This window comes from Lissotriton vulgaris, chromosome 3_1 (assembly GCF_964263255.1).
Source record: "Lissotriton vulgaris chromosome 3_1, aLisVul1.2, whole genome shotgun sequence".
NCBI classification, from domain to species: Eukaryota; Metazoa; Chordata; class Amphibia; order Caudata; family Salamandridae; genus Lissotriton; species Lissotriton vulgaris.
Genome location: NC_141689.1, coordinates 479,672,195 through 479,686,842, shown reverse-complemented (window position 1 = coordinate 479,686,842; position 14,648 = coordinate 479,672,195). Strand labels below are relative to the sequence as shown.

Below are 14,648 nucleotides of genomic sequence, written 5' to 3'. Positions count from 1 at the left end.
TTTTGTAGAATTACAATAAGAGAGAATAAGACAGGCATTAGACTGAGAGGAGGCTAGACTAAGAAATAGAAAGCACACAGAGGATGGAAGGTAAGAAGAGGGTCACTAAAGAGAGAAAGGAGAGAAATCACATCTAAAGGAATCAAGTTTCCAACCAGATTGTGCATCTTCTGTACAGTGGATCCCCTCTCAGATTTCTTTACTGTATATTATTAAAATCCCTGAACTATGTTGGCAGGAGGCCCAGAGAGACTGACTACCCAGACTCCCTTATGGGTTGGCATTATTGTCTGGCATGTGGTACAGTTATCTGGGTTTAGGTCATGGGACCTCATTGGGATTTCATGCCTAGGAGATATCTTTGAAGCACAATCACATGAAATCCTTTTGAGCAGCTTAGTTTATGAGCTGCATAAATCACAATTCTAGCAGGTAACTACAAACCAGATATTCACTATCTATGTACAAGAACAAACGATGTGAGATCCCAGACTTCAACCCAATTGAAGTCAAGTTAGAGCTTGAGCCTTTGGGCAGAAATATCAAGATTATAAAGATCCCTGAATACCTTGGACCCACTTGTGGGGACACATGCTGCCAGGGAGCAGGATGTATGAGGGATAGATTGTGAAGAGCAGCTAAGACAGTGTCCAGGGTGCTAGCAATCTTCTCTAACTTGAAAATGAATCAATTCAACTTCTTTCATACTTTTGTCTGAAAAGGATTTGTTAGAGGGGTCCTAAAGAGATGCAAGGTACTTTTTATCATGTTATACGGGACTGCCTGCCCACTCTGAGATACTGTCAAAGTATATATGATTCAATGGCAAAATGCATAGGCAGCCAACCTGTACCTTCCCCAACATAGCGACAGTAGTGGCTGCTCCCGGCCTGTAGCAGTGGAGTAGGGGGATTAAAAAAACTGGGAAAAAAAGAAAAACTCACTTACCTGCCGGCCTACTGCCCGACCACCACCTCTCCTCCATCCTCTCTGTCCTTTGCTTCTGTGTAGACTGGAAGCACACAGGCTCCCAGACTCCTCTAAGCCAATCACCACACTGCTGTTAGAAGCTTTGTGATTGGTCTGAGCATTGTGGCTCGGCGCTCAGATGGGGACTGGGTGGCTATGCATGTTCTCCACCTAGGCTGTGTTTTACAGCCCGATGGTGAACATGCTAAGTGCTCATGACTGTCTGGCTGGCCTGCCAAAGTGTCATACGCACTTAGAAAGTGCCCGAACCACTCCTCCCCGGCTCTGAGAGCAGCCCAGCCCCGCCTCCAAACTGCCTTAGCACGGAAACATAAAAGGATAATAACAGCGTGTTATTATAATTTAATTTTTCCTGTTTTCAGTGCTGAAAACCAGTCGGGCAACGCTCCTCCGCCTTAGCAGAGGAGCCACCCCTGAGTGGGGATTATGGAGGGTTGGGCAACTATGCAGGTGCAGAGTACACTGGCATGGATGGGATTCTTGTTTGCAAAAAGGGACATAGCACACAGGTAGTGGTTTAGTTTGTGGAGATTTGTTAACTACGCATTCCATTACAACCACGGAATTCTGGCAAAAACTCTGTTCCTCCACTTAGCGGTGTCAGCTACTTGACTGCACCCACAATTGCTTTGATAAAGCAACTTTACATGCTAATAAGCAAATAACCAATTCATAAAAGTGAACTTTGAAAATGAGAAATATCAGGCAATGAGAGAGGTGATGATTTTGGGGTCCCTCCTAACTTAGGGGGAGGACCAAGCCTTGAACACAAAGAGCAAATCATGCTGAACGATTCAGTGGTGGTCCCATCCTCTTAGGACCACCCCAAGCACAGTGATGGGCAAAAATACAATCCCAACCAAAGGCCCTGCAAAGCATTATGGGACAAGATTAGCAGTGGGTAGTGAATATTATGGTATCCAATATCAAAATAATTCTAAAAAGAACTGCAGTTCAACTAGTCCTTACTAGGTGTCCCTCACAAGTCAAATGCAAAAGCATTGACATTATTACATCAAGCTACAGTTCAACTAGTCGTTGCTAGGTTCCCTCAAGTCTAATGCTTTTGCATTTGACTCATGAGGGACACCTAGTAACGACTAGTGGAACTGCAGCTTCATGAAAGGGTTTGCCTGGGCCGGTTTTGGTTCCCAAGACAGCCCTGAAGCAAAGACACACATCTGCTCCTCTCCAGGCGACATTTCACACAGATTAGATTAGATTCGTTTAGAGTCCTATTCCCCAAAAGATAATTTAAAAGAAATAGGGTCAGATATGAGGGAAATGAATTCTCAATTACTATTCAGGACCCTACTTTGCCATCAACAGCAAAATAAAAAAACTTACAACCAAGTACATGGTGTGGGAGTCACTTCAAATCCAATATAAACTCAAATTATATGTATAAACATTTTTATTATTCAACAGATTAACAACAAATAAACAATGTGAACGAAATCAGCACAATAATAAAATTCCATGACAACATCCATATTTTGTGAGGCAAGGGTACTTTTGTTTAATACGATCGACTTCACAAGATGGTAGCAGATCCTTCCATCAATAGTTTCTTCAAGCCCTTGTGTTGTACTACAGTCCTTCTTACAAATGCAGTGTTTGACTAAAACATATTAGGTTTATCCGAATTCAGTAATTTTAAAGTGCTCTTCTCCACACTCTGATATAAAAACCAACAGATGAGGATCTTAATTCATCAGTTCGTAGTGATCACCTCTCTTCTTTTAATTAAAATGTGCAACAGCCAGCTAAAACGTCTTTTGTGGGGACAACTTCCACCTTAATCAATGCAGAAAGGAAAATGTAATCTATGCTAATCTAATGTTATTGTTGGACAGGTTATATTCATGTTTGTTATGTGATTCTTACTTGTCTTAATTCTAGATTCCAAAGGTGTATATAGCAGATTATTAAAAAAATATTATGGTTGAAAATCAATAAAGTTCATAAAGAGGTCTGAAGGGATGTTAATGAAACATTACAGTACTTCCTACAATACCCAATAGTATTCCATAGCAGAGACCGATATGTGCCTAACAGAAAACTGAGTGTCCATATGAAAAAAAAGATGCTGCAATGGCAAATGGTTATATATTGGGTAAATAATGTATGTTGAGAAATCCTCATAAGGCATACCATAATCCTGATATAGTCAGAAGTTCCCAAAACAAGCTGGAAGGCCATCTGAGGTTATGCTCTCTTTATAGGATGTTGTATTATGTTTTTAAAATATCATTAAAACTTGGCGCTATCAAGATTGCTATGGTCCTGCCAGGAAACTTTTTGTCTCTGGTCTTCACTTGGTTAGCACTCAAGATATAAATAGATCAAATGTAGATCAAAGTTAAAACTGATACAGAAAAACTTACAGAGATTGTGGAGCTGGGCGTATTTGTACCATATCCGGAGGAAGGGAGTGAGGCCAAAGACCAACGACGTCCATCAGTCCTGTCGTGAAAAATGAGATTAGAGTAAAATAATGAAGCATAAATGTACAATACATAATTCATCCAACTTAGAGAATGCAATTGATCCGAGTGAACTTTTTTGTCAGAGTTACTCTAAACTGTGCAGATAGTTTTATATTTTAATTACATTTACTAATGTTTATCTAATTTACCTGTAAGCAAATAGGAAATATGAATATGAGGCAAATCAATAAGTATGTTTCTTTGGCAGTAGGCAGGTAGCAAGGGCGTATTGAAGAGAAACAAGTGTCATAGAGACAACAAAGAATTTATGAAGGGAACAGATTATTTAGACATAAATAATCTCCTGGGCACAAAATCTCTCCGATTCCCTAATAGATACTTGGCTGAACAAAGTGTATATTGTCTTATAACTAACTGTTCATAATGAGCAAGGAATTCTTCAAGTTCATCATCATCAAATAACTTTATTCGGTTATTTGCACAAAACCATCATAGTATACAAAAGTTAAAACACTGTCTATTTACAATTAAAAAAAAGTATAAAAACAAGTCCATTTCCAATAGCTATTAAAAAGAGGGCTATAAAAATGACCAGCCAAGCATGCATCAAGATACATTGAGTAAGAACTGTAAGGCATGATTCCTACTATAAACCATACAGGTGCAGGTTCCAAAGAGATAAGGGGGGGGGAACAATCCTGCAGTCCGCAATACATAAAGTGCATAATTGACAAGATACAGTTTATATTATGATGCAATCGGTGATAAAAGCTTCTGTCGGTATATCCAGAAGGCAAATAAAAAGCGGCTAACAGCAAAAATTATCGGCTCAGATACATCTGCTTTTAGGATTCTATACGGAATCTGATGCTGCCTAGCTCCTAAATTGAGACAGATTGGTCTTATCCACCTCCTGCATGACTGATGGTAGCTAAGGCAAAAAAGCAAAACATGTTCTTCAGTTTCTTTGACAGTAGTGCAGGCAGGACATGAATCTAGTAATAAGCCAACCGCCTCCTTTCTAGGAAATTTTAGGAGCAATTTGCCGTATCTGAATCCAACATATAAGCTTTTTGCGAGGGGGAGGGTGAGGTTTGGTCCAGGAAGGCTCTGAATTGTGGACATGATTTTATTGCTAAAAGTTTGGATGATAACTGACCACTAGTCAAATTATTAGTGTAGTGATCTCCCACCGCCTCCCAGTATCTGACTTTTAATCTCAGTAGATCCTCTTTTGTAGCCTATCCGGATGCTCCCAAAAATCCATCTGGTCATTAGCTTGCACCGATCTACGATGTGCTTAAACCATGGTAGTTTTGTTGCACCATTGATCTTCATAACCTTCTGTAGAGAGTCTCGATAATCGGTAAGGTGGTGGGTTATCCACAGGCGCAACCAGTAGGTTAAGGGTTTCAGTGCAGCCAGATCACCAATTCTCTTCAACCCGAGATAAAAAAAGGGGAATTAGAGGAGTTGTAATAGTTGACGAAATAAGGGACCTAACAAAGATGTTTTCACAAGTCGTTCGCTTAATAACAGAAGTGTAGCCCCACATCTTGGCTCCGTACAGGGCTCCACTTTGGGCTTTAGCACAGTAAAAGGGTTTGGGTGTAGGATTGTTTGTGGAATCTTAGTTTGGATTTGTATCGGAGGCATAGGGTTAGAAGCTTTTGTTTGGCTCATATTTCCATTTAAGTAGCTCATTCAGACCTATGCCTAGGAAGTCAAAAATGTTCACCCGTTCAAAGTTAATGCATAATCTTTATCTCCCGTAGACCACCCTGTACTTTCCCAAACATCACATATTTAGTCTTAGAGATGTTAAATTCTAATCTCCTATCCCTACAAAATTCTAGAAATCCATCCAGTAGTTTTGAAGACCCATGGGTGTTTTAGATATTAGTAGGGAGTCATCTGCAAAAAGCAGGATGGGGACTTCCTCGCCATTCAGGGAGTTTGCATCATTTAGCGGCTCGCCACATCATTCATAAACAGGGAAAACTGCGCTGGGGCGAGAACACACCCCTGTTGCACCCCACGTTGTATTGGTATCTTCTCTGTTAGTTCGCCATTCTTCCCTCATCTGACCTGGGCATAATTATCCATGTGGAGACGGGCTATCACTGCTACCAAGTCCACAGGAGCACCTAGGTCAAGCATAATCTTCCAGAGCAAGTCACGTGGTACTAGATCAAACACAGCTCGCAGATCCACGAATGCTACATAAAGCTTCTATTTCCTGAGTAGCACATATTTACAGGTTAATAGAGTGAATCTGAAAGCTTGGTCACACGTGCCTATTTTTTAGCGAAAGCCCGCCAGGTATGTTGACAATATCATGTGCTCATCCATCCAGCATTGTATTTTATCTAAGACTTGCCTAGTAAGAATCTTGTGTAGGTTGCCTATCAAACTGATGGGTCTATAATTGGAGGGGATAGCAGCATTGCCCTTTTTATAGATGGTAATTATCTCTGCTCCCCTACAGGTTTCTGGGATGTCCCCACCAGCCACAATACAAGAAGACAAGAGATTTATGTAGGGGGCCAATATCATTGGTTCTGATTTATATAAATCGCCCGGGATCAGGTCAGGGCAAGGGGTTTTACCTGCCTTTAATCTGCTGATTGCTGACAAGGTTACCTCTAGGCTAAAAGCCAGTACTGGGCTGGTTTTTTTTGCAATATTTTTGTATGCTAATCAATAATTCTACATCCACCAGAATAACATTAACAACAAGAATTTAAAGCGGCTTAATTTGCATACCACAGCCGTATGCAGCAGGGGGGGCTAATACTGCGTAAATTATATGTGAATAAAGTTACTTCCGCAGATGATTCTGTAAATGGTATTCAAAGGCAAACTGAAAGGTTCAAAAGTCAAAGGAAATACTGATGCAAGTAAAACAGCATTACAGTATGTATCTCCACCTAAAATGGCATTGTGCGGCACACAGTTAATTATTTCACCCATGAAAAGCTGAGAGTGAAATATTTAATGACGAAGCAATGAATAAGCAATGCATTATATTAGAATGAAAACATTGATCTGGCTGAGTAGAATTTTGTGGAACTGAAATAATGAAGGTGTTTCAAAAAGTAGTAAAAAAAAATCAGTGTTTTAAATCCGCAACAAACATATTACAAAGATCATACAGTTAAATGTTTTCTTGGGCTGGGGTGGTGAAAGACAATTTAAGGTTACGTACATCAACTGGGAGGGGCAGGAACCATACTAGCTTAAGCATGACAAAATGTTATATATGAAACAATTTGTGTTAATTGTAAACACAGATATTCTTTGCTATATTTGTCAGTCATTGTTGTTGACATGTTTGCTCATGGTACAACAATGGAGAAACTAGTAAACCCGATTAAAGTAAAGAACTACATAAACGGCCCAGATGTCCTATAAACCTTGCATGAATATAGCATATCTCCCTGTTAATCATTGAATCAACCTCTTTTCTTCTCTCACTCCCACATACCCCGCATCTGGCCCAATTTCCCAGCAAAGAAACGGTTCTGTGCCCAAGCTAGTCTCCTTCGACCCTGCAATGTAAAACCCATATCTCTGCTCTGAAGACATCACCAAATCTACCTTCCGCTTCAAACCCGCATTGGTCATTAAAATGCCGTGGGTCACCTCATGTCCTCACACACTACAGACAATAACAGTTGTTCTTCAAACTTCATGAAAAGACTAGCATATTATGCAGGCTAGTCCATTAACTCGCCACAAACCAATTCTGCACTTTGATGCAAGCATGCTTTGCCCAATGCACTCTACAGAGTTGGCACTACGTATCCCATTCTTCCTCAACTCAGCCCACTTCATTGCTTTCCACCTTCTAACTCTTTTGTACATCTGACTATTATTTCCTACATGCACTCATGCCTGCTCTGGGCGAGACATTTTATACATTCAATGATAACACCCAAAGCATAATCTGCTTTGCCTCAGTGGAAAGTGACCAGTATCCTCCCTACTAGTATTAATGGCATCCTACTGTGTTGGATTAATTACTGTATAAACAGAAATAGCCTAAACTTTTAGCAAAGCACCCACAAATATTCCCTATTGTGTCTCACTCCGAACATCATTCCCCCACAAGTAAGTTAGGGGTTGTCTTTAATATCAAAACTTCAAACACTAGAATTAATACCCTAGTTATTAGCAATATACTCTATCACAACAACCCCTTCCCTGGTATCAGATACAGCTCCTTCGAAAACCTCAATAGCCCAAAGGTTTCCCAACTCACCTTGTTCAATTTCCCTATATCTTCGCCTTCTCCCACATCAGACATCAGACATCAGACATCAGACCTCAGACCAGGTGATAGGAAATACACAACGAGGTTTTGTGCAAATTCCAGACCCTGGTCAGAATATTCATCTCTGGCCGTCTCCTCCTTTCACCTACCAGTCAGAACCAACTTACTAAGCAATATCAGTAAACAATCCAATAACTTCCTGATTAGCTGTAGATATCTACGGGGCACCTGGCACCTGCACAAGCAGATCTGGTCCAGGACTGCACATGCTCCCTCAACTGATACTGTTATCCACTCAGAGCATTGGGATATTCACAGTAAGCTCCAACCAGGCATAGCAGAAGCCATAGAAGTCGATTTCCGTGCAGCTTTAACCAGCTCTCTCTTGTAAAATTTGGATCAGAACTAATTTTGACAAGGTCATCACATTGCTCTAGCCGACACAAAGTGGTTTGACTTCCAGTAACCCACGCACTCCCAATGACAGCTCACATGGCTGTGGGAGACCATGATGTAGGTGTGGCCTTCTACTTTTGATCAAACGGAGTTTCCTAATTTCTTCTAAGTGAAAAGATATTTTCTTGGGGGACCAAACCTGGCAGTAAGAAATATAAAATCTTTTCGAGTGTCACTGTGCAAGTTAAGTATAGGTGTGGTCCAGTTACTAATGTATTATTTATTTTAGAGCTAGGGCACTGGAGTCTGCAGCTTGATGGTAGTGCTCTACCCCCCCACTAGAGGTGCTTGCTACATCCAAGATACAACACACCTGTGGGGCATTTAAAATGGCCCAATCCCATGCAGGTGAGGTCCTTGTAATCTGGAGTTCTTGCTGACCAGTGGGTGTTAGAAAAAAACCAAAAGTTTAAGAGCCATTGGAAATGACCTACTACTGTCCTCAGCTGTTTCTTCACTTCGACGGGGAAGCATCGCCCCCCACTTCCCACACCTACTGCGAGCTGTGCAGGGGAAGAAAATTGGCAATTAAATGATTTCATTGCCATTGTATTTTTCTGACATGCGCACTCACTGCACTACAGCAGCCAGCCTGGCCAGAGACATGTGGGGCATGTCCTCTGCTGCCAATTGGCAGCAGAGGACAGGAGCAATGGATGGCTGGATGCTCCAAAGTGTGTATGTCACTTTAGCCGGCTATCTTGCGCCGGCTACAGTGACATGCGCACTTTGAAGCTCTCCACCTAGATGCCTTAGACAGCTGGGTGGAGACCACTCACAGGCCTACAGGGCCTGAAGGATCATCCAGCCAGCCCAGTCCATCCAATCCTGGATCTGCTCTCACTGCATGAGAGCAGTGCCCGGATTGGTTAAGGGAGTTGGCTGGGCCCATGCTGGAGCAAGAATAATATTGGAACTGGCAAGGACGTGCAGCCAGGTAAGTGACTTTTTTAAATGTATGTATTTTTTTTTCTATCCCGTTATTTACTGTTCTTTTTCTATGGCCATGTTATGCATCATGTATGTGTTTTTTTAATTTTAATTACTTGGTAACAGTCCATGCCAGCGGCGATTTGCCCGCCTTACCTCTCCCCGTAGCTGGCAGCCGCCACTGCTACTGTCTGTCATGCGGATTTGGGCTCAGTGCAGATTGACATGGAGACCTGTCAAACTAAAGAACACTTTGAAATGCTTTCACCAATGCTGATCCACTTCACCACTTAGCTTGCAAATAAAATATGATCAAAATGCGGACTATATTCTTTCAACCAAGGTTGGCATAACCCTCTGGAGGTTTGAATAACAGAACACAAGCTCCACTTGAGGATAAGTGCTCTGAATGGACATGTCATGCTCTGTATAAAAACTTTCTAGACTCTTCCCTCTTTTAGTCCTCCATTATCCTTTTCAATCCAAGCAACGGACCCACATGTACACTGCTCAAATTAACTTAAACTTCCCTATATTAATTCTCCACTAATCCTTTTTAAATTCAGGGCTAGCGAGCTACTCACCGAAAAGCGCTTCAGCGCCTCACATGGGGACGTAAGCACTTATTACAATTACAATTTCTCATTGCCCAGAGTAGCCAGAGTTTTTAACAGAAACTTGAATTGGCTTCATGTAGATTTTCTTCAGCTGGATTACAGTATTCTGATTTTAGCAATCTGCTGCCACTAGAAATCCTGTGAATTTCAAGAACTATCTACTCAACACAGCTAAAATGCTTCTGTGAATGATTTGGCCAAATACCTTGCCTCGGCCTCTCACATTCTTCATCATGAAATATCCAATATTTTATTAATCCGCTTTCAAATGGTTTCTCGGGTACAATTATCAATGTGAATGTTGATTTACAAATGGTTTGGAGTGACTGTGCTCATTTTTTAGGTCGGTCTTGAAGACTGCTTTAGCTCTTTTGCACGCCTGATTTTGTTCCAAAAAAATAAATCATGGAAAAATATATACATATAGGTGACTTTATCCATTGGCCTCCTCAGATGTCATTCAAAGAGTGCTCCCTCCCACCACAACACCAAGTATAGGACAATCGATCACCCCACTTCAAACACTGGTTACCTTCACTTTGAATGACTGCTTTTTGCTTGTTCACATCTATACTTCAACCTAAAAAATAGTCTCCAGTGTTAGGCATTTGGAAGCACCTGTATTTACCAATGACTGCCATCATCGATATAAAGTAGGGTGCCATCACTTACTTTAATAAAAATAAGAAACGTATTTAAATCCGCATTATTGACTCGTTAACATAAACCAGCTTTTGGCATATTTATTTTCCCAAAGGACAACAAGACCAAATCATTAAAATAACAAAAGCGTGTATGCCTATTTATATGCTAAAGCCACACTCCCACAGCTTGGTGAAGGCAATTTGAACACTTGCATCTGACTCAAGAAGCACACCTATAGAGACTACTTGAGGTGCTGCAGGTTTATGGAGACCAGCTGGTTCTGACTCAAAAGGTTAGCCCAGTGACCTCTTGTAGTGGTCACAGCTTCATGAAAGAATTATGAGGATTTTGCATCTGATTCAAGCAAGACCTCTAGTAATGAATTCAAGTCCTGCAGAATTGTGATTAGTTTGTTAATCACTTGCTGCTGTCTCAAGAAAGTCGTCTAGTAAAATCCTTAAGGACTGCAACTTTGTTAAAGAGTTCAAGCTGTCACTTCTAATTTGACAGGGAACATCTAGTAATGACTTAAGGTACTGAAGCTACGTGAAAGGCCAGCTCTACTAGCATTGCAACGCTTATTTTAAATACAGTTATCATTCAACCTGTTATGCCATTTATTTGTACTAGAACAGCTTCTGATGATCAATAACTCTTGAACCATTGATCCAATATTGAATGGTTTGTGTGTTCCTTCATTCGTATGAATTCATTGTTTACCAACAGTTTGTTTCTAGCTTGAAGCTGTTTATTTCTTTTGACTGTACTGATACTGAGATTTACTATACATGCAGCTTCTCCTAGAGTACAGCCTTATGGCTCGAGCCAAGTTACGAAAGGTGGATCAAGGATACCCTCATAGAAAGACATTTTTCCTGTCTGGGTCTACTTGCCTGGTTCGTTAGTGAACTTAGGTAGAATTCACACAAGACTGAGTCCTATTGTACCAATACCCATGGAATTTGGTTTTCTTTATAGCTGCACTTCTGGCCTTATGAGCACTCAAGAAGGTACTGAGGGAGTTAAAGAATGTGGACATGCACAAGTCCTTTCCAAGAATAAAGCCTAGTCTCGTTATTCAAAGAAGGATCTTGATCCGAAGGCGCGCCTAAGGCAAGCCTGTCTGTGCCCATCCGCGACCAGGGGTCATGACCCCTGGCCCCCAAAATAAAGTCATCCTAAAATACTCAGTATCACAACTGTACTCATTGCACACACCACACAAAGGCATGCAGGCACTTGATAAGCTCGGTAGATGGTCCTAGGTCTTGCACCAATTGTGCTTTTGACCTAGGTTATGTCCCACAGAAGTCCGCAAAAATGGAGAATGCGAGGGGATATAAATTGCTTCTCCTCAACTGCGGGTCCTTGCCCAGACATGTTACAGAAGTAAGTTTACTCCTGAAGGGAGAACAACCAGATGTGCTGTTCCTAACAGAAACCTGGCTGCATAAGGATTCGGACCCTGATGTGGTGCAAGCACTGCTGCCAGGTTATTACATACCGAGGAAGGACAGGGCAATGCGGAAGGGCAGGGGTATATCCATTATTTTACAAGACCCAGTAAAAGAGCGTATTGAGCCCAATATTATACAGGACTGTGAAAGTATGTCTTTCTCACTTGCCCTAACAGTCATTGCTAATTGGCAAATCCCGAAGAGCCGAGATCGAGATTGGGCGAAACTCCTCTAGAGGGGTGGTCGACATCTTTATTACACTCTAAACCTTTAGGTGATTCTGACCCCAGCATAGTGACTGGCACGTTTAATAAATGGATTGAATCTTCTTTGGATATTTTCATCCCGCAAAAATGGAGGCAAAATAGGCCTAAGGAAAAACGGTCACAATGGTTCCCTCCCAAGTTATGGGAACTTAAGCAAAAATTAAAAAAACTAGAGAGCTTGGAGGAAAGTGTATAGTTTAGGAAAAAAACAGAACTACAGAGCAGCTATAAAAATCTATCAGGCAGAAATAAAGAGAGCTTGATTACATTACTACGAGTAGAAAATCACAGGGGCAGCAAATGCCCCGAGGGAAATCTTACTAATAGCGAAAAATCTTACAAAATATTGACCACCTAAGCTACCTCTACAATCCTCCCACAAACTCTGTACCGAACTTGCAGAATTTTTTAACAAAAAAATTCTAGATATCTACAGTACGTTTCCCAATGCCTCTAACCTCAATAATCAGAACCAGAAGGTGGAATCTCCGGGGGTAGCTTCCCACGGCTAGAAGATATTCCTGCTTTGGACTTAGATACATTATATTAACTGTTCTCCAAAGTTATATCAGGTTCCCCCCTGGACGCAGCCCCCATGCACATGCTGCGCAAGGTGGGGGATATCATTTTAACTATGCTATTCAAAGTATTAAACTCTTCTCTAGCCAAGTGCCAAGGTCATGGAAACATTCCATGATACGAGCACTTTTTTAAAAAACCTAGCCTTAACCCGGATGTTTGGGCGAACTATCGGCCGGTCTCGCTCTATTCCATGACTAGCAAAATCCTAGAGAAACATGTCAATTGAACCCTATTGAAGTACTTGGAAACCCACTCGATTCTGCATCCATCCCAGATGGACTATCAACGAAAGCATGGAACAGAAATGGCCCTATTAGCAGTAGTGGAGGAATCACGAAAAATCTTACACCAGGGAGGCACAGTGGCAATCATCCTGCTTGACCTGAGCTCTGCTTTTGACATTGTTAACTACAGCCTTCTCGTCGATAAATTAAGAATGATCGGAGTATCAGGAAAAGTTCTCGCCTGGATCAAATCCTTTCTGAAAGACCGGTCATACCAGGTATTTGAGGGTAACCATACCTCAAAAAAGATTGCCACTTACATGAAGAGTGCCACAAGGCTCCTCTCGGAGTCCTACCCTATTTATTATATATTTGAGGCCCCTTGCAGAGTCAGTCCTGACATATGGAATCCATATTATAACTTATGAAGATGGCACGCAATTAGTGGTGGCATTAAGCTACCCAAAGAAGGTGCCAGGTAATCTAGAATCCTGCTTAGGAACGATGGCCACGTGGATGGACCAGTCATGTCTCAAGCTTAATGGAGACAAAACGGAGCTAATGATCCTGGGTAACTGCTATAGCGCCACAGCAGGCCTGAGTTGGCCAAACTGTCTGGGCCCGGTGCCAAAAGCCAAAGCAAAGATTAAGAATTTTGGGGTTTGGCTGAACAGGTCGCTTAATTTTGACCATCAAGCGGTACAATTAGCAGCGTCATGTTACAGCTTCATTAGACAGATGCAAAAATTCTTCCATTCCTTACTGAATCAGCATGTAGGATCATGGCCCAGGCACTGGTGTTATCCCGGCTGGATTATGGGAATTCCCTCTACCTGGGAACTCCAAAATCCACCACAAGGAAACTACAAGTGGTCCAGAATTGCGCAGTCAGACTGCTGCGCAACATCCCTAAAGTACACTCAGTCAAGCCGGCATTAAAATAGCTACACTGTTTACCAATCAAGGAACTCTTTAATGTTCAAGTCATTATGTATAGCACACAAAACACTCTGGGGTAAGGGCCCTAAAATCAACCAAGTACTTATAGCATTCCATCGCCCCTCGAGAAGTTCTGCATTCAGCGAATCTGTTCCTGGCGACAGTGCCGAAAATCAAGCGAGCAGGTGCTGGAGACCGAATGTTTGCCTACAACGCTGCAAAAATTCGGAATATGCTTCCCATTGATCGCCGGTCAACGACTTACCACTTAACGTTTTGGAAACAACTAAAAACATGGCTATTCTAGACATGAGCGTGAACTGTACTTGAATGCCTGCTGTCATAAGCGCTGGGATGCCTAAGGGTAGCCATGCGCTATATCAAATGTTAATTAATAATAATAATAATCAGGTAAATGCTACAATTCTATACTCAAAAGCAATATTTTCCATGCAGGGAGTTTCATTTACACTATGTATATCGCCAAAATAAACACTGCAGAAAAACAGGAGGCCTATTCACAAACCACATTTTCTAGTACGTTTGATAAAACTACAAAAGTACTACAAAATGCTATTCACAGACCTATGAAAGGAGGTTCCGCCTCTCTTATCTTTTTCTGTGCGGAGACTTCTGCCTCGAATATGGAGTACCCTTATACACATAATAACTATATGTTTTAGTAAAAAATGTGTGCAGGAGAGAGAAAAAAGGTGGGATAATTACTTCAAAAAGGGACGGATTAGAGAAGGAATAAGGAAGGTTTTAGTGAGAGTTGTTCACCTACCCACTAAAAAGTACGCTCATTCCAATTCA

At 41.5% G+C, this 14,648-nt stretch overlaps 1 protein-coding gene across 7 annotated transcripts in view; it reads right to left on the bottom strand.

The window, feature by feature from the left end:
- Nucleotides 1-14,648, bottom strand: part of MAST4 (microtubule associated serine/threonine kinase family member 4) — a 1,854,902-nt gene that overhangs the window by 314,951 nt on the left and 1,525,303 nt on the right. For all 7 annotated transcript variants that reach the window (XM_086960700.1, XM_086960701.1, XM_086960706.1 and 4 more), the window contains one exon: nucleotides 3,378-3,456. In XM_086960700.1, coding sequence (XP_086816826.1) covers nucleotides 3,378-3,456 — 79 coding nt within the window. The remainder of the gene's footprint in view (nucleotides 1-3,377; nucleotides 3,457-14,648) is intronic.